Below are 23,428 nucleotides of genomic sequence, written 5' to 3'. Positions count from 1 at the left end.
CCTAAGGAGTCAACATTTTTATTAGAATATTGCTTTGGCTAACAAACTCCTCCTACACTTTACTATCTCACTGGATGGAACTTGGGGATAATTAAACTTGCACTTAGTGACATGAGTGTGCTCTTTACTTCTGGGCTGAGAACACGGTGGGCCCTGGGAATCCATGGCTCTGAGTCACAGCGGGCCAGCTGGGCCAGGTCTCTCTCTGCAGGTAATGACGGTGCTGACTCATAGGTTTGAGCCAGTGCCTTGGCATGGCTATTAGTGGCCTTAGGGTTTGTTTTCTATACTAGATTCATATGAAGATCAAAGGAAGTAATGTCTGAATGAAACATTCTTTACCATACAGAACTGTCCCTGTGACATCAGAACTTCAATAGAAGACAGAGTTTAAAATAATGTACTTTCTCAGAACAATGAACGTCTAATGTGTGTAGCCCTCCACTCACGTGACAAAGTTATTCTCAGTTTTATTTCACCCGGCGAGAAAGAGACTGAGGTTGCCTGTGTGGAAAAACTTCCTTTAAGGTGAATGGACTCCTGAAAACACCTAAGTGCCTGCTAGTTCTGAAGCAGGGGCCTTACCAGATCAGAGGTGAAATTATATATACATTTATAGTGGGACAAGGAGAGAGATGGCCTCGGGAGCTAAGGAGCACAAAGAGTAGGCAGAGGGCGTTGGCACGGGAGGGCCATGTGCTACTGTAAAGCACCAGGTACTCGGCTGCCTCCTCAAAGGCACGCGATTACTTTTTCCTCCTTCCTTCCTCCCTCCCTCCCTCCCTTCCTGCCCCCCTCCCTCCCTCCCTCCTTCCTTTCCTTTCTCCCTTCCTCTGCCCTTCATCACAGTGGTCACGGTAGCAGACACAGTATCAGGGTTACAGCTATTCAATACTTTGGGGTGTGGCCTGGGTATGTCAGGAGGCAGCTCTTGCAAGAGCCGGGTGACAACTTAGTGCATTCTGATCAGGAGCAATGCTAAGCTGAAGAGATGACATTTCTGTTTTTGTCTTCCATGAGGATATTCTCTAGGGAGGAATAGCGTCTTCCCTCTTTTGAAATGTCTGCTGTTCAGATTGTGGCAGCACATGAGTCTACGATGCTCAAGGAGGAATCTGGGCCTGTTAGTTCACAAGTGTGGAACTGTTTGCCATAGCTGATACTGTGGCCACAGGATGCCTCTGCCCTAACACAGCTTTTCTTGGTTTGCAGGATTGGCTGAGAACGGATGTTAGTGGTCAACACTGAATTGTCGGGTAGTGCCATGTCTCCAGTTTGGATCTGGCAACTTGGCCTGATTGTCAAAAGCTGAGTGAGGGTCCTTCCTGTTCGGTAGATGTCAGTTGTCTAGTCCAACACCATTGTTGGTCCTGACATGCCCTGAACATCTGCACTCCTTTTCCAGCTGTTCTAAAGTGTCTAAATGCACAGTCTCTGGAAGGAAGCCTCCACGCACAGGTGGAGTAAGTTACACATAGTTCAAAACCATGTGGCAGTGAAAACTTGCTGGGCACCCAAATGCCATCCATCAGTGGTGCTATCCTAGGGGATGGCAATGGAGAGCTAGCTGCAAGCCAGCCCACTCAGGCACTGGGTGCAAGGCTACACAACCCCCTGTTCTCTCATACAATGCCTTTATAGTTCCAGTCAAACAGACTATCAACCGTACATGGAACCAAAGCTAGAGTGGCCTCTCAGTAACTGGTACAGTTACCTGGCAGGTACACAGCTGTCCCACCTCAGCCTCTGTTCTGAAACTGTCGCATACTTGGCTAACTGGGCTAGCTTTTTGAGTCAATAAACTCTTGGGAAGATGTTTTCTTTAACAGTGAGTGGGCTTGTTGATGTGGGACGGCTTAAAATAGCCTTGGCAGTGCTCACACTGTGTATGTGGCTCCCATTTCTTACGTCCCATGGGAATTCTGTCATTTACTGCTCACAACCTTGTGTGCCTGTGAGTTTTCCATAGTGAAAAACAAACAAAAATCAAACGGTCCTGATGAGGAAGGTTCTAGGTGGCGGTGGTAAGAACAACAAAATCACAAAGACTGCTGACTGTTTAAAGGTTCTTTGGGCATATAAACTACAGTTTTAGACACTGCCACCAAATGGTGCTTGCTTATTAAATGCAGGCATGTAGTTCTGATAGGTGAAAACTCATAAGAAAATTCATACCACACTAAAGGGATATTTCTTCCCTGGCCTAGAAGCCTATGTGCTAGCATCTTTTCTTAGGTTTAAAATATAGAAGGTGAATCTTCATGTGACATGCCCCCTGCCCCCACAAAGATGCTTTGAATACACACTGGTCATGAGGGAATAGTTGCTGCTTCATTGATTCTCTTGCAAATGACCTTTCTATCTGTTCTACATTTCCACCCTTGCTCAGAGGGTTAACTGAAAAGATCCGCATCAAAACCCTTGCTTAAAAGAGGCCTAGCCCTTGGATAGAGGAGCAGGAACTGTGTGCCATATCTACACGTCCTGCCGGTTAAAATACTGCATTTTAAAAAATAAGCTACAATGTATAAAACCAAGGTCATTTCCCACAAAGTGTTCATGTTCTCTGTGATTACAAAACGCGGTATCTTGTAAAATAGTTCCAGTTCTGTTAAACTTGAGAAGTTAAGTACTAATGCTTATTATAAAAGTGTCATGTCTCTTGCAGAAGCCTAAGCAGTGTATTTCTTTCATTTGGAAATTTAAGTTGTAATTATTATTGTATTTAAGAGTACATTTACCATAACACATTACCACTATGATTCTCAGACACACAAACAAGTTATAAAACATGAGATTGTCTTAGGAAAAAAAAGCTATTTACACAACAGGACAGGAGATAAAATTCCCGTTTTGATTCCTGGTCCTGTGATAGGTACACTCTTTAAAGCATGTGTGTCATTGGAAATGGGCCTTTTCCAAGTCTGTCACCAGAAGCAAGTCTTGAGTACGTTTCATACATCCTTGCTCTGTTGGAGTACAGTTACTCAGGACAACTGGTACCTAAAAGTGCTAACCTCATCTTATTTACTAACTTCCCATGTGGCTACTTACAATGCAGAAAATACAGGATGAAATTGTAACATGGAGGAATCCCTCCACGTGGGAGGATTGGTGGCACCTGTGTGCTGCTGGTAGGTTTCTTTCTTACAGAAATAAAATTGCCAGTTGACTCATATGCCTAACATGCCCTTCAAAATGACCCCCGCTCCCAACGCTGTCATACTGACGGGCCATGCTGGCTCCACTCATCTGCACGTATTCACACAGGTCAATGCTACAGCTGACGTGGTTGGTGGAAATCCTACGGACAAGAGCAAAGACAGCACATTGTCCACAAGAGTCCATGGCAGTGTGCTCCTGAACATGCCACTAAAGCAAACCACACGTCGTGGCCAGCTTTCCCTCCCTTAGAGGATGCTGTGTATAATAAACAGCATCCAGACTGAGAAACTACAAGGAACAGCAAGGCTTTTTGTTCCCAATTACATTCAGAGGAAGCCTCACCATGTCTATGGATACCCAGCAGGCTCTTCACCTGTGGCTCAAACCTCAATCAGCTTTAGGGCAGCTACAAAGAGACAGTCCCTCTGCCACACCTCATGGAAGTTGTCTGCCTGTCCAGCTGAACACGGATTTGTTTTGAAATGACACAGAGAGTTACATAAAGAAACACTTGTTCTGACAAGAAAAGACTTGAGGAGATAAGAACCTTCCTGGTCTTGGTTGTCCAGATCTCTTCCCACAGCATCCTGTCTCCCTGAGGAAATGAGTGGCATTTACAGTATTCTGCTACCATGCTCAACAGATTCTTGGATGTACAGTGCTCACCTCTTTTCTCAGAACCTTCTCCAGTGAATGCCACCTTTGTCTTGCAGAGCAGCTGAAGTCAGAGATGAAACAGACTCTTTTATAGGGGCTCACTGCTCACTTTAAGCCCAGGGCTTCTGGCAAAAGTGTGACGTACTTGTTCTTGGAGACCAGAGATGGCAGACTCCAAATCATGTCGTCTTCAATTGCAATGGGGAACAATTTGGCTTCAAAAAATTTTTCCAACATACGTGAACTCTGAAGAAATTTCTGGAGAGCTCAACAGCAGTGCTTTTCTCTAGAGATGATCTTCCTTTATAGCTTGGTCATGGGAGGTTCAGAAGGGAACCTCTTGGACATGGTACTATCAACGGACACGATAGGTCCACTCTGGTTTGGAAACCCACTGTTTTCTTCCTGGTGCTAGCTTTTGCTAATCCAGAGAACCGAACTTCCCAGACATAAGGTGGCAGGGGAGCCTGATGGACAGCTCCTGGCCGAAGCAGCTCCTGTCTTGTGTCAGACGTCTGCAGCAGACATGGAGGAGTCCTAGCTGAGCAGCCCAAGAAGATGAGCAGAAGACAGGGGTGTGCAGGTCTCCCACAGTGCCCCCTTGACACATATGCTACCTGGGGGGGGGGGGGTTCCCCATGTTGTCTCACAGATTTTCACAAAATACGTGTCCATATTCCAGGAAGGTTAAGGCTGGAAACTACTGCACACGTTGCTTCCTAGCTGCCTGGAGAATGTCCTGCTAGTCACTGTGACATGTCTTTTCCGGGAGAAATGAGAAACCTTTTTTGTAAGAACGGGCATCATGGAAGAAGAAGAACTTGACATTTCCATGGACAAGAATTCATTACATCACTGCTCCGTTGACAGACAGGGCTGTAAGCCCTGGGGTACACAGAGCCTCAGGCTAGCAGCCAGCTCACCAACTCTCATGCTTTCTTTCTCTGTTTCTCCACAAAATGAAGACACAAAAAGAACTTAGTTTCATGGAAATGGCATGAAATGAAAAGTCAGGCTTCATTTGGCACTTTGTTTGGGTCCCCAAATAACAAAATAACTACTTAAGAAATGTAACTCACACAAAAAGTAACTCAGATAATCAGTTAACTGTATGTTGCAATTCAGAGCTTCTGGTCCCCTGGCATACACCCTTCCACACAGGGAATGGGCCTATGTCCAGAACTGTACTCAGGATTTGCCTGCACCTTGGAAGCCAGATAAGGAAAGGTTCAGTGCCTAAGGCTGGCCTGGAGATGAGGGCCCTGGGTGGGCTGGGGATGCACAAGAGCTGGTATGATGAAGGTGTCTGAGGAAACGAGGGATTCGGGTCAGGTGCATTTGATGTCAAGATTGTGCTGACAATATGCACTTCAGCAGGCTCAGACCTGCCCTTAGGCTGGGTTTCTGGGGGAGACAGCTCAGCACCTGAGGACTGCTCTCATACAGACAGCATTCCTTCACCTCCAAGTTCTTCAAGAGAAGGTGGATTTAATTTCACATCACTTTAATATTTTGATTAAAGTCTTCATCTGAGATTTTAAAAATTAAGGGAGCTTTGCTGAGGAGAAAACCCTCTAGCCTAGGATCCATCTGTTATTTAAGCACATGGTGAACTTGACCAAACAGTTGATGTCTCAATCTCCATGTTGCTCAGGGCCTCTTGGAGCAGCTAGAACACCATTTCAGGGAGTGAGGCTACAGTAGATAAGGAGATGACATGCCCAGGGGAAAGAAATCTAGCTCCGGACTTTAAAAGCAAAAAGTTGTTTCCTGGTTGCAGGTCAAAACATCTGGAACAGGTGGTATGGCTGATGTTGGTTATCAACCTACAGGGAAATCAGAGAAAGCTTTCTCTTTTCTCTTGAACTAAGTGTTTTGTTTTCCTTTTAAGTATCCAAAGGAAAAGATCAGCATCTCTTTCCCGTTTCCCTTGATTTCCGTGATAAGAAGCCACATGAATTTAAAAAATAAAATTGCCAAAATACATGAACGCTCCAGTGAAGGGTGCTCTGCTGTAGAGCCTCCATATACACCCCTTATATACAAAGAGGTGCCTCTGACGCCTACATGACTTCTCTACTCTGTAAAAAAGTACTATGTACAATCTTTAAACATATATTAAGTTTTCCTCTGTGCAAGTTCATTTAACATTCATATTGCTGACACCATGTTCCCCATCCCTACCTAGTGGCTCCTATAAGGTGCTCTTTCCATGCATAGGTACAGGACACTCATCTCTCTTAAGCAGGGCAGACAGAGAATAAGTCCTCACAAGGCTTGATAGCTGCTCCAAGCTCCACCCTTCCAACAGCCCAGTACATCAGGTTAGACGTTCCAATAGCTGGAACCCAGCCTAAGCCTTGGCCCTACTCAATGGAGAGAGTCCTATACCAAGATGCATCTGCCTTTGGGCATCCTGTAAGTTAGCTTCTGAGCAAATTCTTAATTCATAGTTTCAATATTCTTATAAGACAACAAAGTTTAGCGTTCCATTATCCATATACGTCACCGAGTCCACTAACTCAACCCCTAGCCAGGTAAAGCACGCCATCTAGAAAAGTGCACTCACAATGGAAGTTGGCTTGATGCCCTAGTGGATCTTTCCCACAGCTATGCTCTGCTGGAAGCAAACCTACTGGCCAGTCTGGAATTTTCTACCTGGGCGGGGTTGGAGAGCAGAATACTCTCCCAGAGTCCTGGCTATGGTCTTGGCAGAACCAAGCAGGGCACACTATCCAGGCTGCAGTGTGTGTGATACCCCTGAAAGAAGCATCAAGGTTGACCAGATTGCTATTAGCGCCAGCTCTCGCCTGAGCCATGGCAGGCAGAGACTTAGTGGTGCCACCACTTGGGATCCAAGAACGATTTTCAGATGCTTTCTGCAGTGCCTCTTGGTGTCCTACCTCAGGTGATGGCTGAGGTGAATCTCACTCACTGTCAATCCCTTTTGGCCTTATGTAAGTTACTCAGGGCCTCCAAGCTAACATCGTTACAATGGTTCCACTTGGGGTCCTTCTTGAAAACAAAACAGACATAGAAAAACTCTTTTTTGAAATACATCATGATCAGATTGATCCAAGGAGTTGCGCGGAAAAACAGAGAGATGCCTATTCACAAGGTAGGTACTATCCTTTATACAAATGCTACCTCATACTGTGTAGCTTATGGGTGGATTGTGTAGCTTATGGGCATATTGTTTTCAGTGTCAAAAACCCTCAAAAATGCCAGCGTTCAGAAAGCTTATCAAAATCTGCCTTCTCTCTAGGTGAAGTGGGCCTGGTTGGCTGAGCTGCTACAGAAGACCAGCTTTAAGACCAGACTGAGAGCTAAGGAAGCTGGCTTTTCCTTCGAAGGAAAAAGTCCTCCTTGGCGCTCTCACCTGGTTCTCAGAGCAGTGCAGTGCTGATTTTTTGCTGTGTTTTTGTTTTTGTTTTTTTGCTTTAATTCCACCAAGGAATTATATTCCTGGAATTCCAGGCAGGGCCTTCCCTGGGCCTTGAGTAGCTTCCTTTGGAAGGAGAGGCAGGAATGGCTCAGTCAATGAACCGCTGGCAGGCCTTCTTCCAGCGGCAGGCGGTGCACCACATGTCCCTGTTTTCCATCCCATAAACCTTGCGGCACTTTTTGCCTTCTCCTCTGGGCTTCCTGTAAGAAAGACGGCACACAGACAGCCTTAGGGACAGGAACGGGGCGGGCCTTCTGGGGAGAGTTGCAAAGAATAAGGGGGAACAGAAGACAAAAAGCCCCACCCAGAATGGAGTAGGACTTCCCGTATGGCTGGGTATTTCTCTGGCCACTGTGCTTACACTGTTTCTAAATCCCATTCATGGAAATGTTTCCTTGGCCATGGAGTAAGAGTAAGGAGGTAGACACAAGAGGTGGGGACTGTGGAGGTGGACCTGGGGCATCCCTGCTCACCAAGCACAAGGAGGACATTTGGAACCTATATGGAGCTGGATGTGATAGCTCGTGCATGCAATTGCCCATAATCCCAGTGTTTATACAGCAAGGTGAGAGACGCTGACAGAGAGGTCCCTGCAAGCTCTTGGACCAGCTTGACTGCAGTGGGTGAGTGAGACACCCCGTCAAGACAAACCCCACATGTGCACCATATGCATCTTCTGTCTCCACCCCCAAATATCCTGCCTACTACAAAACAAACACACATACAAACAAACAACAACAAATATACACAAAACACATAACATCAGAGAACAACAGTGCTCTTCCAAATTTTCAGCGTGTCTTTCCAGTGTTCAGAATTCTGGCTGAGGCTTCCTAGGAGACTTTCCTAGATATAGACTAAAACTAACTAACTGTTCCTATCATACAGAAGTTAATCGAGGACAGTGAGTACAGCTATCCAGCCTACACACTACAAGTGCCCTTAACTAGTTACTGGTTAGGAAACCACGGGAAGGGAGGGAAGCACGCTCATGGACGGGGAAGACATTTTACAGTGGGTCATATTTCCTTCCCTTTGCTAGTTCTCCATTTCTTAAGAAATCCCTTTGAGGTGAAGTAGGTAGCATCAAGCAGTCATACCTTAGGGTGACTGTCCCTCTGGGCGGGGAGGACAGGGCCGTGTGGGCGTGCTGTCTCTGCTCTCCTGAGCCCGCTGTGTGATGATGTGTAGGAGACACCTGGGAAACAAGGACAGGCAGGTTGACTGAGCAGATCCTTCCCCTTCCCTGGAGTGTTTCCCAAAGCAGAAAGGCTTTGTTCTCAACTGCAGAGTAAAATGAACGTCAGGGTTAAACTGCCAAGGTTAGGAACTCTGGGATTGCAGCTGGTACGAGACAGCTATGCTGACCTGATAACTGCTCTTTAACTCACCTCAGAGCCCAGATAGTGGGGGAGTGGGTGTTCCCCTGCTGCCAACATTTCTCTCATTGTCATTATCTTCCAAACTCCCACAGAAAAGCCCATTATCTCTAAGCAAACAACGGCCTTTCCAGCTCCAAGTCCAAACACTTCCACAGTCATACGCTGAAAACCAATATGGCCAGGTCTACTCCAGCCACAGCCCACTATCTTGTGCCACCTCTGTGTGGGTTCAGGGACAGAACTCAGTCTTGTCAACTGTTTACCCGTGGAGCCATCTCACTGGCCTGCTCTCTACATTCTAGTTTTTGTCTTGTATCTCAAACGTGTCCAAAAGTCTACCTTGAAGTCAACTTTACTAAATATAAAGTACACTTTGTGTCATTACGGATAGTACCATATGCTATTATTTATAAACAAATACAATTATTATGCTATGTGCCCACACCATGCTTACTCAGTACGTATGACTTCCAGTGAGTTTAAAGGACTCTAACTTGTAGTTTTTCCATCATGGCTAATCTCTTCAGATAGTGAGACACGTGAGGTATCTGGAACACACGTTTTTACATAGGAAGATTTGACTTTGTTGTTTCCCACACTGACAGCAGGAACAGTGTGCATCCTGCAACACTAGCTGACCGCCAGCTGCTGTGCTGAGCAATACAACTCTACAGGGTTGTTTTGGAATGGAAGCAATTGCTTAAGAAAGGTCATATGAGTGCCTTGAGGTCAGAGTGGATGGGTGCAACAGCACAGGATTCGGATTTGCAATGCACTTCTATATATGTTTTAGAGAATTTCCCTTGTGATCTTCTGTCATATGGACTAGGAAAGATTTTTGACTGAAGGAATCTTTCAGTAGCATTTTAGACCCTGCTTCTAGGCAATGAAAAATAAACCCCCAGCATCTTGAGAGTTCTTGTTCTGTGGTTAAGACAGAGTGTATGACAGAAGTGGCTCACAGGAGATGTTTATCTTGGTTCACAGTTCAAGGAAATGTTGTCTACTATGGTGGGAGAGGGTATGGTAGGAGCTTGGGTACAGCCTGATCAACTTTTGAGTTTGCAAAGCAGCTCAGGCTGGAAGCAGACATGAACTTTGAGACACAACCACAGCAACCCACTTCCTCCAGCTAGACCCCACCTCCTATCCTTTTTTTTTCCTATGTGGTGGAGGTTGGTCTTGAACTCTTGATCTTTCTGTCTTTACCTCTCAAGTGCTGGGACTAGAGGCAAATACCACCAGGCCTGGCCTCCCTGCTTCCCCTAAAACTTTATGTGGAAATTTTAAATCCTGAGCCTGGCTATATTAAAAAATAAGCCCTTCAAGGAATTAAAGTTAGATGAGGTTATAAGAGTAGGCCCCGCAACAATAGGATTAGTGTTATAAGAAGAGATACCAGACAGTGCACTCGAGTGCACACACCTCAGCCAGAGACTGCAGAGGGCCGGTATGCATGTTTACCTCTCTCCGCCCCCACTTCCATCTCTCACTATAGACTGTACACACCAGAAAAAGCCAGGTGAAGACAAAGCTCTAAAGGCAGACAACTACAAACCAGAAGAGAGCCCCCACCAGATGTAAAACAGCCGACACCTCGATTCTGGGCTTGTAGCTTCCAGGAAACACACTACTGCCACTCACACCGCTCGGTCTATGCTGCTGTAGTAGCTTAGATGACCAATGAGGGACTCCTGCTCACTCCTCGGCCTCAGGCTAGAGAAGCATGTGTGCGCGGCAGGGCAGTGGTGTCTGCAGATGCAAGTCTGCACAGCTACACTTTGGGAAGGGCTTTGATGCTGGGGCTCACTAAAGCCAGTACTCAAGAAATCTCACACAGAAGTGAATAAAGCAAAAATCAGGAGACCCGGAACAGCTCAGAAGGGGCTTTCCATAGGAAGTCCCCCAAGGCTTCTCTTCAGCACTAGATCTCTGGGGTGGACCTAGGACAGCAACCTCAGGGCATTTGTTTGGGAATACAAAGACAGAAGAGATTTTCATTAATAGAAACTATTCTGTTTAGAATCTTGAGAGAAACCCATCCTAAATGTTGTTTATAATTTAACATTGTGAGAGCTGCTATCTGAAGCTGCCATGCCATTTGAGAGTTCCCAGCATCACGTTCCCAACTCTGCCTGGCTCTCTATGTCATGGGCTTCTGGGCTGGCACAGTGACTGGCATCGAGATGGTGAACAAGCCAATCCTGAAGCCTCGATGCTGTTAGGAAAGTGAGCCCACCAACAAGAGCACAGGATGGGAGGTACCCAACCTTGTGTTCTTTGAAAGCACTGCCAGGAGTTCAGGAGTATAAGGAATAATTTTAGAGCTACATTCCAGTCTTTCTAGAGTCAAACTAAGCATTTAAAAATATACCCACAACCTTAAAATAGGAGCAGCAAGCTTGACTGCTGAAGTGTTTATCTCAAGTCTTGGCCGAAGCAGATTACAAACCAGAGACTCTAAGAATAAATTAGACATGGGAGACAGAGGCTGGGAGAAGGCTCAGTTGTTATAGCTCCCGCTGCATACTGATGAGGCCCTGAGTGTGGAACACAGAACCATGCAGAATGGACAAGTGACACGCAGTGCATCTGTAACTCTGGAGTCCCAGGGCCTTTACTAGCCAGCCAGTTGGTTTACCCAATGTGTGATCTGGGTTCAGAGACCCTGCCACAATACAGGGCAGCAGCTGAGGAAGGCAATCTGTATCAACTTCCGGTCTACACACACATACCCATAAAAGTACCCCCATCACAAAACAAAATGAAAAGAATAAATGAGAAACAGCCACAGAAGGTAGACTTTCCAGTTGACCCAGATACTACATCTATCTTCTGTGCAATCTCCCTGCTAGGATGCCCCTGGAAACTAAAGCAGAAATGAAAAAGGGGGGGGGGGGGTTGCATCGAAACTGAGGTTATCAACAGCTATAAAGTCCATGGAAGAGTTCTAAAATCTCATTGTTGGAAAACAAACAATATAAGGAATCCGGGCTGGCATGCTAAAGTCACTTTTAGGAACTGGGAAAAGAGACAGCCGATAAAAACCAGAACCATGTCTCTAGGATGGTCTAATTAAAAAAAGCAGAGTAGAGCTGGGTGGTGGCACATGCCTTTAATCCCAGCATGTGGGAGGCAGAGGCAGGCAGATCTGTGAGTTCGATGCCTGCCTGGTCTACAGAGTTCCAGGACAGCCAGGGCTACACAGAGAAACCCTGTCTCGGGGCTGGAGAGATGGCTCAGTGGTTAAGAGCACTGACTGCTCTTCTGAAGGTCCTGAGTTCAAATCCCAGCAACCACATGGTGGCTCACAGTCATCTTTAATAAGATCTGTCACCCTCTTCTGGTTTCTGAAGACAGCTACAGTGTGCTTACATATAATAAATAAATCTTAAAAAAAAAAAAAGAAAAAAAAAGAAACCCTGTCTCAAACCCTGGCCTCTCAAAACAAAGCACAACAAACAACAACAACAACAAACCCCAGCATAGCATAAGCCAGGCACGGTGGATCTGGAGACAGGATAGCACACTCAGGGTATGCCTGGGCTGTAGAGTGAGTTTAAGTGGGAGAGGGAGAGAGGGAGAGAGGGAGAGAGATATGCAGCTGCCGAGCCAGAGGCCTTGCATTCAGTTCTGAACACCAAGTGGAGCGTGGTGGCCAGGACAAGCTCTTCTCACACTGATGAGCCAGCCGTGTGGCCTATGTGCTTGGAATGCCTTTCTAAGGTAAAGTGAGGAGCTGAGAAACTGCTGCACTCTCAGCCTGTAGCTGGAATTGGAACTATAGCTTTCACTTTAGGCGTGATGGTGGCTCGACAAGATTTAGCATACACACCTCTGGGTGTATCTGGGATAGCTTTCCCAGGAGGAAGGAAAGATCTACGCTGAGTGTGGGTGGCACCATTCTGTAGCCTGGGCCTGGTTGGAAAAAAAAAAAAAAAAAAAAAAAAAGATGGAGCCAAGTGGAGCACCAACTGGAGCACCACCATTCACCTTTCTGCTCCAGGCCGTGGATACACCTACTGCCACGCCTTCCCCACCATGGTGGGCCAGTAGCCCTAATAAGCCCTCCCCCTTCCTTCAGTTCCTACTGTCAGGCACTGGTCACAGCCATGGGGAGGGTGAATACACCAGGCCATCACAGAAGGCATCTTAGCCTCTTCCTCTGCTGCTGTGATAACATACTCTGGTTCAAGGGTACAATCCATGATGGGAAGCAAGTGCAGCAGGAACGTGGAGCACGGGACACAATGTGCCCACAATCAGGACACAGGAATGATGAATGCAGGCTCCTCTCTCCTCCAGTTCCTGTTCTCCATCTGTATTGTCTAGAGTTAATGCCAACCATGGTGGCTCCATCGTTCCATTTCTATTAATACAAGATAATTTCCCAGAGGCCTGTCTCCCAGGTAAGTTTAGATTTTTGTCAAATTGACAACACTAACCGTCACAGACAGGTAGTGTCAAATGGCAAATCACTCTAGGCTTTTGTCCACCAATGAAAAAGTCTCCCAGAGGAAATGCTTCACAGTTATCTGATGGCCACATGGGCAGAACAATGTTTGTGCCACAAGTAAAACTAACAAAAAAATGTAGAAGGTCACCCTTTGAGAGTTAACAGGGGCCACCATTGTTCAGTGGCTTTTAAAGAGTTATTCCTTATTTATGACAGTGCTTAAAAACCACAACCCCAGAGTACGTTCTGGAAAGCCTTCCTCGCCTAGCCCTGTCAGCAGGGGCTGCTCACTGACTCCTTTTATGGAGTTTGGTAGACACGTATGGGCAGAGCAGACAGAGTTTACCCAGTTACTCAGAACCTCCACAGGAGGCTTCTAGACTCGCTGGGAACCTCCGGAACTGGCCAGGGCTGGACAAGCTGCCATCTGCTATTGGGAGCCTAGTTCTGACCCTTCTCAGGAGTCACGCCCCTGTGAGCATGGCTTTTGTGCAGGGAGGTCTCTTGGTACTCTGTGAGAAGCTATGTAAGACCCAATAAGTTTTTATTTTATTTTATTTTATTTATTTATTTATTTATTTTTTTTTTTTTGGTTTTTCGAGACAGGGTTTCTCTGTGTAGCTCTGGCTGTCCTGGCACTCACTTTGTAGACCAGGCTGGCCTCGAACTCAGAAATCCGCCTGCCTCTGCCTCCCGAGTGCTGGGATTAAAGGCGTGCGCCACCACGCCCGGCATCCCAATAAGTTTTTAAATGAACTGTTAGGAACCACATTAATTCAAGGTGATTTATCAGAATCACTTAATATATTGAGTTAATTTTTATTTCCTACATAAACCACTGCTGCATATTTTAGCACTCATTTACTTTCAAATTATCCATCAAAGATGGATTGCTTGGGCTTTAAAAAAAAATTTGATTTCAATTTATTTAATTTTTGGATTTTCAAGTAGCATATTATCAGGACATTATATCAAACTAACAAAGTTTATGAATTTATAATGATAAACACCAGCTTTTCTGTAAGAAGAATGAATCAAGCTACGAATTCAATCATCTTATGGGCACATAACTGTAACACCAACACAAAATACATTTCCAACACCAACAGCTTCTTCTATCAGTCAAAACATCTTCCTAGCTGCAGCCACCTAACTCACAAGGGGCCTTTGCAGGTAAATCTGTGAGTCCCTTAGGAAATATACATGTGCGACTGGAGAGCTGGCTGAGCCGGGAAGGCCTGCTCTGACTTCCAGCACCCACACGGCGGCTCACAACTCTCTGTCACTCCAGTTCCAGGTGATCTAATATCCTCCTCTGGTTTCCATGGGCAGTCTATGCATGTGGCGCACAGAAATACAAGCAAGCAAAATACTTATACACATAAAATTTTTAAAAATCTTTGAAAAAGGGGGCTGGTGAGATGGCTCAGTACGTAAGAGCACCCGATTGCTCTTCCAAAGGTCCGAAGTTCAAATCCCAGCAACCACATGGTGGCTCACAACCACCAGTAATGAGATCTGATACCCTCTTCTGGTGCATCTGAAGACAGCTACAGTGTACTTACATATAATAAATAAATAAATAAATCTAAAAAAAAAAAAGAAAGTTTTAAATTGGATTTAAAAAAAAATCTTTTAAAAAAAGATAGAAGCAAGAGCCTTTGGAACGTCAGTATGATGGTAAACACCTGTACTGTCAGCATTCGGGCAGTGGAGGGTCAGCAGTTCAAAGGTCATCCTAGACTATACAGAGTTCAAGGCTAGCCTTGAGATACAACCTCAAGAAAGAGCAGAATCAAACTGTAGTAGCGCTTTTGGGCATGGACTCCCATCTTTCCCATGGCTGTTTCAAAGTGTGCTCTCTAAGTGTACATCGGCCTTGGCTCACCTTGCTCTGCTCTGCATACTTACCGGAACGCCAGTGAAAGTGACTGGGGGAGACTGCCAGGAAATGCTGAAGCTGCTGCCATTCGGGGTGAACTCAGCAGATCCAGGAATCGTCACCGGGGGTGTGGCCTGAGAGGCAGGGGGCAGAGAAGGCTGTTTGAAAGAGCGACTGTCCACAGCATCTGAGTTCTCGTTTCTAAGCTGGGCTGTAGGAACACACAGGCTACTCTGGTAACATATGCTAACAGGGAGAGACTGAACAGGGTCAGCGAGTAGCCAGAAAGAAGCTTTTCATAGATGCAATCTACCTGAGGTATAGGGGATATATAGGAGATTGGATGCCAGTGTCTGAAAAGCACATATACCTGTTTTTAGACATAAATATGACTACCATATTAGGAAATAACTTAAACAATAAATTTGGAAATGGGCACATCTAAGATATAAATATTTTAGGAGTGCAATTGTTTTGGTCATTAGACATCTCACATCTAAGGTTGTTCCTAAGAAAATGGATACAATGATGGTCACTGCACAGCATGTAATTTGAACATGCTTAAAGACTTGGCCAATGAGATAGCTTAGCAGGGAAAGGGGCCTGTAGCCAGGCCTGAAAATCCCAGTTCAATCCTTAGGACCAGAGAGGGTTTTGTTCTCTGCCTTTACAAGTGCAATGTGTCGGGTGTGTGTGTGCATACACAAGTAGATACACACAAAATAAAAATGTAAGAAAAAATTTAAAACCTTAAAATTGAACAAATAAACATAGTTGAGATGCCAGGACTCAAGTCTGTAAAGTATGTTTTTTCTCCAGGCTTAGGCTTTTGGTTTTGATGGGTTTTAATTACAAATCTTTCAGCAGTTACAGTGGTTTTGCACGTGGCCTCTATACTGACCAAGAGCAGCCCTGGACTACCAGACCCTCTTTGTTGTCGGTTTGCCTTTAGAGACGTGGTCATAACTATGTAGCTCAGGCTGCCCTTAAAACTCTATAGCCCAGCCCTGGCCTCAAATTCATCATCCTTTTGCCTCAGCCTCTTGAGTGCTGGGATCACAAGCCACCACTTATGGCTTGTGGGAAAATAGAAAAACCAACCGAGTTGCTGCCACGTGTGTTGCTGTGGTTTGTGTGTGTGTGTGCACGCGTGTGTGTGGTAACTTGCAGTCCCAGGCCTGCTAGCTACTGCTTTTGCACAAGGTCTTTAGCACGCACCTGGTAAGCATGGTCAGTGTGCACGAGGTAGAGGGTGGTGGGGGCTGAGCGGCTCAGTGGCGTCACCAGCTTAGTGTCTGTTTTGGCACAAGGAGTTTCTGTTCGGCTGGAGTCTGGGATGGGAAACGCAGGGGCTGAAGCCAGGGACTGGGAGGGTGAAACCGGGGCCACACTGTTGAGGCCTTCAGCCATGGCATCCGTGTTGAGCTTGATCTCTGTGTAGTAGAAGTCTTCTTCGCCATCACTGCAGTCAGACTCCCCAACTCGCCTAGGGCAGGAGAGAGCAGAGCGAAGCTCAGCGGCCTGTCCTCTTGCTTCCAACTCGTGGAGACCATTCTCTCCTCTCGGAATAATCTCCTCTCTGCCGGCCTGGCAACCTTACAGCAAGCTGTGACCCTCAACCACCCTACTGAAGAAGGTTTTCATCAGCTTCTGCTCTGGTTTAAATGTGTCCCCCACCAGCACTGTCTGTTAGTAACTTAATTTCCAAATCCTTACGTTAATGGTGTTTGGGAAGAGAGTCTTTGAAAAGCAACCAGAATAAGGAGAGGTCAAGAGGATTGGGGAAGGGAGGCAAGCACCATGGTATGAAGATGGGGGCAGGGCACGATGACAAGAAGATGGGCTGGTACACTGGCACATGTGGTTCTGAAAGGAAAACCAGATGTAGTAAGGACACCCTCATAGTGCAGCATGACCCAGTATCCAGAACCATGAGCCAAATAAACTACCATGCATGCCTTTAACTCCCATGGCATCCAGTATTACACCACAGCAACAAAAACTAGAGTAAGACTTCTTAAAGCAGTCTATCTTCCACCTACCCACCTACCTACCTACCTGGTCATTCATTTACTAATCTGAGAATAATTTATGGAGAATACATTACATATAAAACATTCTAGTTCCTAACAGGAACAAAACAAAGACTATGCCTTGATAATAGCTTTGGTTTTTATGGGTTTATTTTTGTTTTTGTTATTTGATTTGTTTTTTTGTTGTTGTTTTGTTTTGTTTGTTTTGTTTGCTTGTTTATTTGTTTGATTTTTTGAGACAGGGTTTCTGTATAGCCCTGGCTATACAGAATTTGCTCTGTAGACCAGGCTGGCCTCAAACTCAGAAATCCATTTGCCTCTGCCTCCTGAGTGTGACACTACCACCCAGCTTGATGGAACTTTTATAGTCTAGAGGCAGACAAGATATCCCTAATAAACGGCTCTTTAGTCTATGAGGCTTTGTTAAGTCTCAGTAAGGAAAGATTAAGCAGTATCTGCGAGCCCTTAGGAGAGAGGTCCATGGCTGGGGGTAGTACTGATTTTACATAGGATGTTTAGAAGAAGTGACAGACAGGCAAGCATCTACCTGCATGCTGAGGCTTTGGAAGAAAGCAGAACCCGCACGTGGTGGGGATGGTGCTTTTGCTGAGAAATGTCCCTCACAGGATCCTGTACCTGAACACTTGCTCCCCAGCAGGTGGTGCTGTTTGGAGAGGTTATGTAACTTTTAGGAAGTCTACCACTGTGGTGGTCTGTGAGTGTTTACAGCCTTAACCACTTCCTGCTTGCTTCTACCACCTGCTATCACCCTTTTCTCTCCAGTACATGCGCATCAAGTGATGCTACGTAAACCTTGCTCCCCAATTTAACTGGTCAATAAAAGGCTAGAGCCTGTGATAGGGCAGTAGAGGGAGAAAAGTGAGACTTGAGGATCGAGTGAGAGGGTTTCAGAGAGAGAGAGAGGGAAAAGGAGAGAGGAAAAGAGGAAGGAGGTAGAGGAGGCAGCCATGAGAGGAGACAGGCCATGAGGACCCGGCCATGAGAAACAGCAAGGAACAAGGGAATTATGGCTGGGAAGTAAGTTAGAATAGCTCCAAACCTGCCCAACCTAGGCTTCCAGCTTGTAAATAAAACACCAACCTGGATTGTTTGTTTTTTTCTATGGGTGGATAGAATGGCTAATTTTATTTACAATAGGGTGTCTGTCTTTAGCTCTGGCTGTCCTGGAATTCACCTCAACAATCACAGAGTTCCCTCAGCCTCTGCTCCCTGAGTGCTGGAATAAAAAGCCTGCCCCATCACATCCAACCCTTTAGCAAAGGCTCTAGTTCTCCTTCTCAGAATTCTCACACCCCACCGTGAGCTCAGGTGGGTCTGCCCGCTTTTCTGAGTCCGGCTTTTACTCATTTTTTTCTGCCTCTTCCTTTAGCTGCAGAGATAAGCATGCTTTTGCCCACACTCTGGCCTCCCCTCCTTCTCGAGAGCCCAGTCCCCACTAGGCACTGCCTAAGGCCCTGTGGCTGTCCTCCATGCTGACTTAACGTGGTTTCTGTTTGTTTTTAATCCCTCTTATCTCTAGCCTTTCTCTAGGCAGCTGCTGAGGTTTATAGTTCGCCTGTCCTGGGGTCCTTTTAAATTCTAGTGAAATTGTCCCCAAGCTTCCATGGGAGTCTGGTTTTAAATGATCTTAATAATGAGACATGGAACACAAGAGAGGACCTTGATTTCCTGGGTATCAGTGCTGGTGCTGAAAGCCCTCACCACTGAGCCATCTCTGCAGCCTGCTTCTGTCGCTCTGAAAGCCTCTCTGTCTGCTCACGGCTCTGATTCTCCAGGGCTGGGTCCTTTGCCGCGCTCTGTACCACTGCACATGTAATCAGCATGTGTGGAACTGAGCAGGCTCCTACCAAGCACAGTATGACTGAGAGACAATAGAGGCACTTGTGGCCTGCTGGCTGAGACCATACATTCTGGATCTGACACTCTCAGGGAGTGTGATTCTGGCAGCCTGCACACTTTCTTGGGGCTTGCCTATACCAGTTTTCAGACTATACACTTTACAAGCGTGCTTCTTTCTGGCTAAGGTGGCCCCAGGGCTGAATCCTCCACAGCCATTTTGTTAAAAAGGACCCTTCTGTGTCGAGCATGCAGAGCTACTAAGGTGGCGATGCTTGCTTTATGCACACTGGTGATAACTATGGTCACACAGGATCTCTTCTAAACCCTGGCTACACGGACAGGACAGGCTGGGGACTAGCGCAGGGACAGTTAGCCCCGTACTGCCCCTGGCTGTAAGTCCAGCTGCATGGTCCTGATCACAACTCTTCTGTCAATAGGAAGGTTGTTAAAGCCTAGGAAGAAAAAATCTGAGAAACAGGTTGAGCCAGACCATCACATTAGACTCTGTCATCCAAGGTGTGAGAACAGTTTCTTCTTGTCTCAGGGGGTGGGGTGGGGTGGGGGTGCTCATTCTGAGACGTTCTAAGTCATGATATCAATTATTGCAAAAGTAGATACACATTTCGTTTTACAGAAACATGAGGTGTCTTTCAAGTACATTCACAGCTCCCAGGGTGATGCCCTTGTGTCTCTTGCACAGTTTAACTCTGACCCTCACAGCCGACATTTCATTTTAAATGGACCCAGGGCTCAGTGTCAGGATTATACTAAGGTGACTCACTAGTTTAGGGAGGCTCTGCAGCCTGGTGACTTGGTGGCTGACTATCAGCAGGATCACCCCTACTGGAGGAACCAGGAAGAGCCAGAGACCAGGTGCACATGTGTGGGCTGTACTGAGACTTCCTTCCACCAGCTCCAAAGGGGACAGGGGCGGCATGCTACCTTACCCGAGACGGCAGAGGGCACGCTGCCTTGCCTTACCCGAGGTGGACAGAGGGCACGCTGCCTTGCCTTACCCGAGGTGGACAGAGGGCACGCTGCCTTGCCTTACCCGAGGTGGACAGAGGGCCTGCCTTGCCTTACCCGAGATGGCAGAGGGCGCGGTGCCTTGCCTTACCCGAGGTGGCAGAGGGCGTGCTGCCTTGCCTTACCCGAGGTGGACAGAGGGCGCGCTGCCTTGCCTTACCCGAGGTGGACAGAGGGCGCGCTGCCTTACCCGAGGTGGACAGAGGGTGCGCTGCCTTGCCTTACCCGAGGTGGACAGAGGGCACGGTGCCTTACCCAAGGTGGACAGAGGGCGTGATGCCTTACCTGAGGTGGACAGAGGGCCCGAGAGCGCGCTGCCTTGCCTTACCAGAGGTGGACAGAGGGTGCGGTGCCTTACCCGAGGTGGACAGAGGGTGCGGTGCCTTACCCGAGGTGGACAGAGGGTGTGCTGCCTTGCCGTACCCGAGGTGGACAGAAGGCACGGTGCCTTGCCTTACACGAGGTGGTAGAGGGCGCGCTGCCTTGCCTTACCCGAGATGGCAGAGGGTGCGCTGCCTTGCCTTACCCGAGGTGGCAGAGGGTGCGCTGCCTTGCCGTACCCGAGATGGCAGAGGGTGCGCTGCCTTGCCGTACCCGAGGTGGACAGAGGGTGCGCTGCCTTGCCGTACCCGAGGTGGACAGAGGGCGCGGTGCCTTGCCGTACCCGAGGTGGACAGAGGGCGCGCTGCCTTGCCTTACCCGAGGTGGACAGAGGGCGTGCTGCCTTGCTTTACCCGCGGTGGACAGAGGACGCGGTGCCTTACCCGAGGTGACAGAGGGCCTGCCTTGCCTTATCCGAGGTGGCAGAGGGTGCGCTGCCTTGCCTTACCCGAGGTGGACAGAGGGCGCGGTGCCTTGCTTTACCCGAGGTGGACAATGGGCCCGAGAGTGCGCTGCCTTGCCTTACCCGAGGTGGACAGAGGGCGTGGTGCCTTGCCTTACCCGAGGTGGACAGAGGGCGCGGTGCCTTACCCGAGGTGGCAGAGGGCGCGCTGCCTTGCCTTACCCGAGGTGGACAGAGGGCGCGCTGCCTTACCCTAGGTGGACAGCCCGGATGTGCTTCTGGATGCCAGCAGCTGTGTTCAGCACCTTGCCACAACTTTTCCAAAGGCATTTGAACATCACCTTCATGGAGTTCTACAGGAAGAAGGAAAGACAACATCACAATGCAAGCAAGTCTATCCAGTCTCCCTCTTGTCCCCACTGCACGTTATATCCTTTGCTCACTCGCCATGTTCCTGACAACCGGAATCTCTGCTCTGGGCTTTCCCAGTGGGCAAAGAGCTGGGTGAACCCAGACGACTTCCATTTCTTCCTAAGAACCACTGGGGACACGCTGACAGTACTTAAACTAAGTGATTAGTGGTGGTGGTGGTTGGGTGGGGGGGGGAGTGCTGTTCTAAGCACTTGATCCCCAGAGACAGATGCTGCTAGTGGCCTCCATGTTAAAGAGTTTCAGAGACTCAAGGAGCAAACCTGGGATCTGCTGCAGAAGCCAAACTTTACCCCAGCACACAATTACACAACGCTCCTCAGTGAGGGTTTAGCATTTTCCAAATGCCTCCTAGCGCAGTGACTGAGCCCACCACGGGCTTCACGAGGCCACCACATGGGCCTGTTCTGACCACCACAGTGTTCTTTTTTTTTTTCCCCCCCTCACCACAGTGCTAATGATCACAAAAGAGGAACCGTAATACAACCTCCTACAGAGGAGCGTAAAGCCTCCATGATGCCATGGATACCAGCAGAACGGCATCTGGGGTGATCACCCCCTAGAGCAGCTGTCATTGAATTACTATCATCATGCCCTGGACTGCATTTCTACATTTTTGCAGTGCTCAGATGGGACTCAGCGGCTTGGACATGCTAAACAAGCAGTTCCCCAGGAATGAAATTGTATTCAGTTTGTATGCTTACATGTGTGCATGTGTGTGAAGGGTGTAGTGGTTTGAATGAGAATGCCTCCCTTAGGGTCACAAATTTGAATACTTAGTCACCAGGGACTGGCACTGTTACAGAAGAATTAGGAGGTGTGGCCGCCACTGAGACTAGGAACTGAGGTTTCAAAAGCCCACATCAGGCCTAGCCTATCTCTGCTTATGAATGAAGATTTAGGATTAGCTACTTCTGCAGCACCATGTCTGTCTTCATGCTGCCATTCTCTCTGCCACGATGATGATAAAATAACCTCTGAAACTATAAGCAAGTCCCCAATCAAATGCCTTCTCTTCGAAGAGTTGCCTTGGCCATGGTGGCTCTTCACAGCATAGAACGGTGACTGAGACAGAGGTAGTACCTATGCCATGGTTTGTTTGCATGTGGAGGGCAGGAGTTGACATCTTGTTTTACCATATGGGTCCTGGGAATCAAACGCTTGTCTTCAGGCCCAGGTGGGCAAGTTACCTTACCTGCTGAGCTATGTCTACTGCCTGTAGACTAAAGTCTCATAACATTAAAACACCTTGATTAATTTATAGCCTTTTGCTGCAGCCATGCAACATGCAAGATAACTCAATTTGGAATAACTTAGCAATAGTTTTCCTTTTTGTAGCTGTATTGCTGTGGGAGGGGACATGGGTATGTGCACAGGAAGACATGCGAGCAGAGGACAGAGCACAGCCTTGGGGGCTGCTTCTCAAGCATCACCCACCTGATTGTTTGATGCAAGGTCTTTCATTACTTAGAACTTTCCACGAATACTAGGCTGGTCGGCCAGCAAGCCCCCCAGGAGCTGCTGGTACCGACCTCAGCACTGGGGTTACAAGTGTATGCAGTTGAGCCTAGCTTTTATACATTGTTTACACATGGGGACTAAGCTAAAGTCCTCCTAAGCACATCACCAACTGAGCTACCTTCTCTGCCCAGCAAACAGTTTCCAAACAACAATGATCACAATTAATTCAATACTAAAAGCAGAGTAATTCTGAATTGTCTCTGGGAACCCTTACCCATGGTGTATTGCCTAACTTCACTGTAGGCTTTGTTCTCAACAGACACATAAACACCCCACACATACACTACATACACATACACACTGTGCACACACCACACACATCATACACACACACATCATACACACATATACCACACACACACATACACCACACACATACATACCATACACAACATACACACATACCACACATACATACACACCACACATACACTACATACACATACACACTGTGCACACACCACACACATCACACACACACATACACCACACACACATACACCACACACACATACATACCATACACAACATACACACATACATACATACCACACATACACACACCACATACATACACACCAGACACACATACCATACATACATACACCACACACTCACATACACAACATATACATCACACACAGATACACACCATACACACACATCACACATACATACATACATACATATCTCTCTCTCTCTCATACACACACACACCACACACATACACACTCTGCATAGCACATGTTGTTACACCACCCAATGCCTATACCCCTGAACATCTGGAC

The 23,428-nt window shown here is 47.1% G+C and overlaps 1 protein-coding gene across 4 annotated transcripts in view; it reads right to left on the bottom strand.

Moving 5' to 3' along the window:
- Nucleotides 1-821: 821 nt before the first annotated feature.
- Znf704 (zinc finger protein 704) overlaps nucleotides 822-23,428 on the bottom strand; it is a 184,165-nt gene continuing 161,558 nt past the window's right edge. For 3 of the 4 annotated variants that reach the window (XM_021158282.2, XM_021158280.3, XM_021158281.2), the window contains 5 exons: nucleotides 20,943-21,043; nucleotides 16,206-16,473; nucleotides 15,017-15,121; nucleotides 8,368-8,465; nucleotides 822-7,467 (listed from right to left, as the gene is read on the bottom strand). In XM_021158282.2, coding sequence (XP_021013941.1) covers nucleotides 7,356-7,467; nucleotides 8,368-8,465; nucleotides 15,017-15,121; nucleotides 16,206-16,473; nucleotides 20,943-21,043 — 684 coding nt within the window. In that variant the 3' untranslated portion in view covers nucleotides 822-7,355. The remainder of the gene's footprint in view (nucleotides 7,468-8,367; nucleotides 8,466-15,016; nucleotides 15,122-16,205; nucleotides 16,474-20,942; nucleotides 21,044-23,428) is intronic. The other variant, XR_015046792.1, reaches the window with a different exon arrangement.

Source organism: Mus caroli, unplaced genomic scaffold, assembly GCF_978045245.1.
Source record: "Mus caroli unplaced genomic scaffold, Mus_caroli_1 scaffold_3, whole genome shotgun sequence".
Taxonomy (NCBI): domain Eukaryota; kingdom Metazoa; phylum Chordata; class Mammalia; order Rodentia; family Muridae; genus Mus; species Mus caroli.
This window is presented reverse-complemented; position numbering and strand designations above follow the sequence as displayed.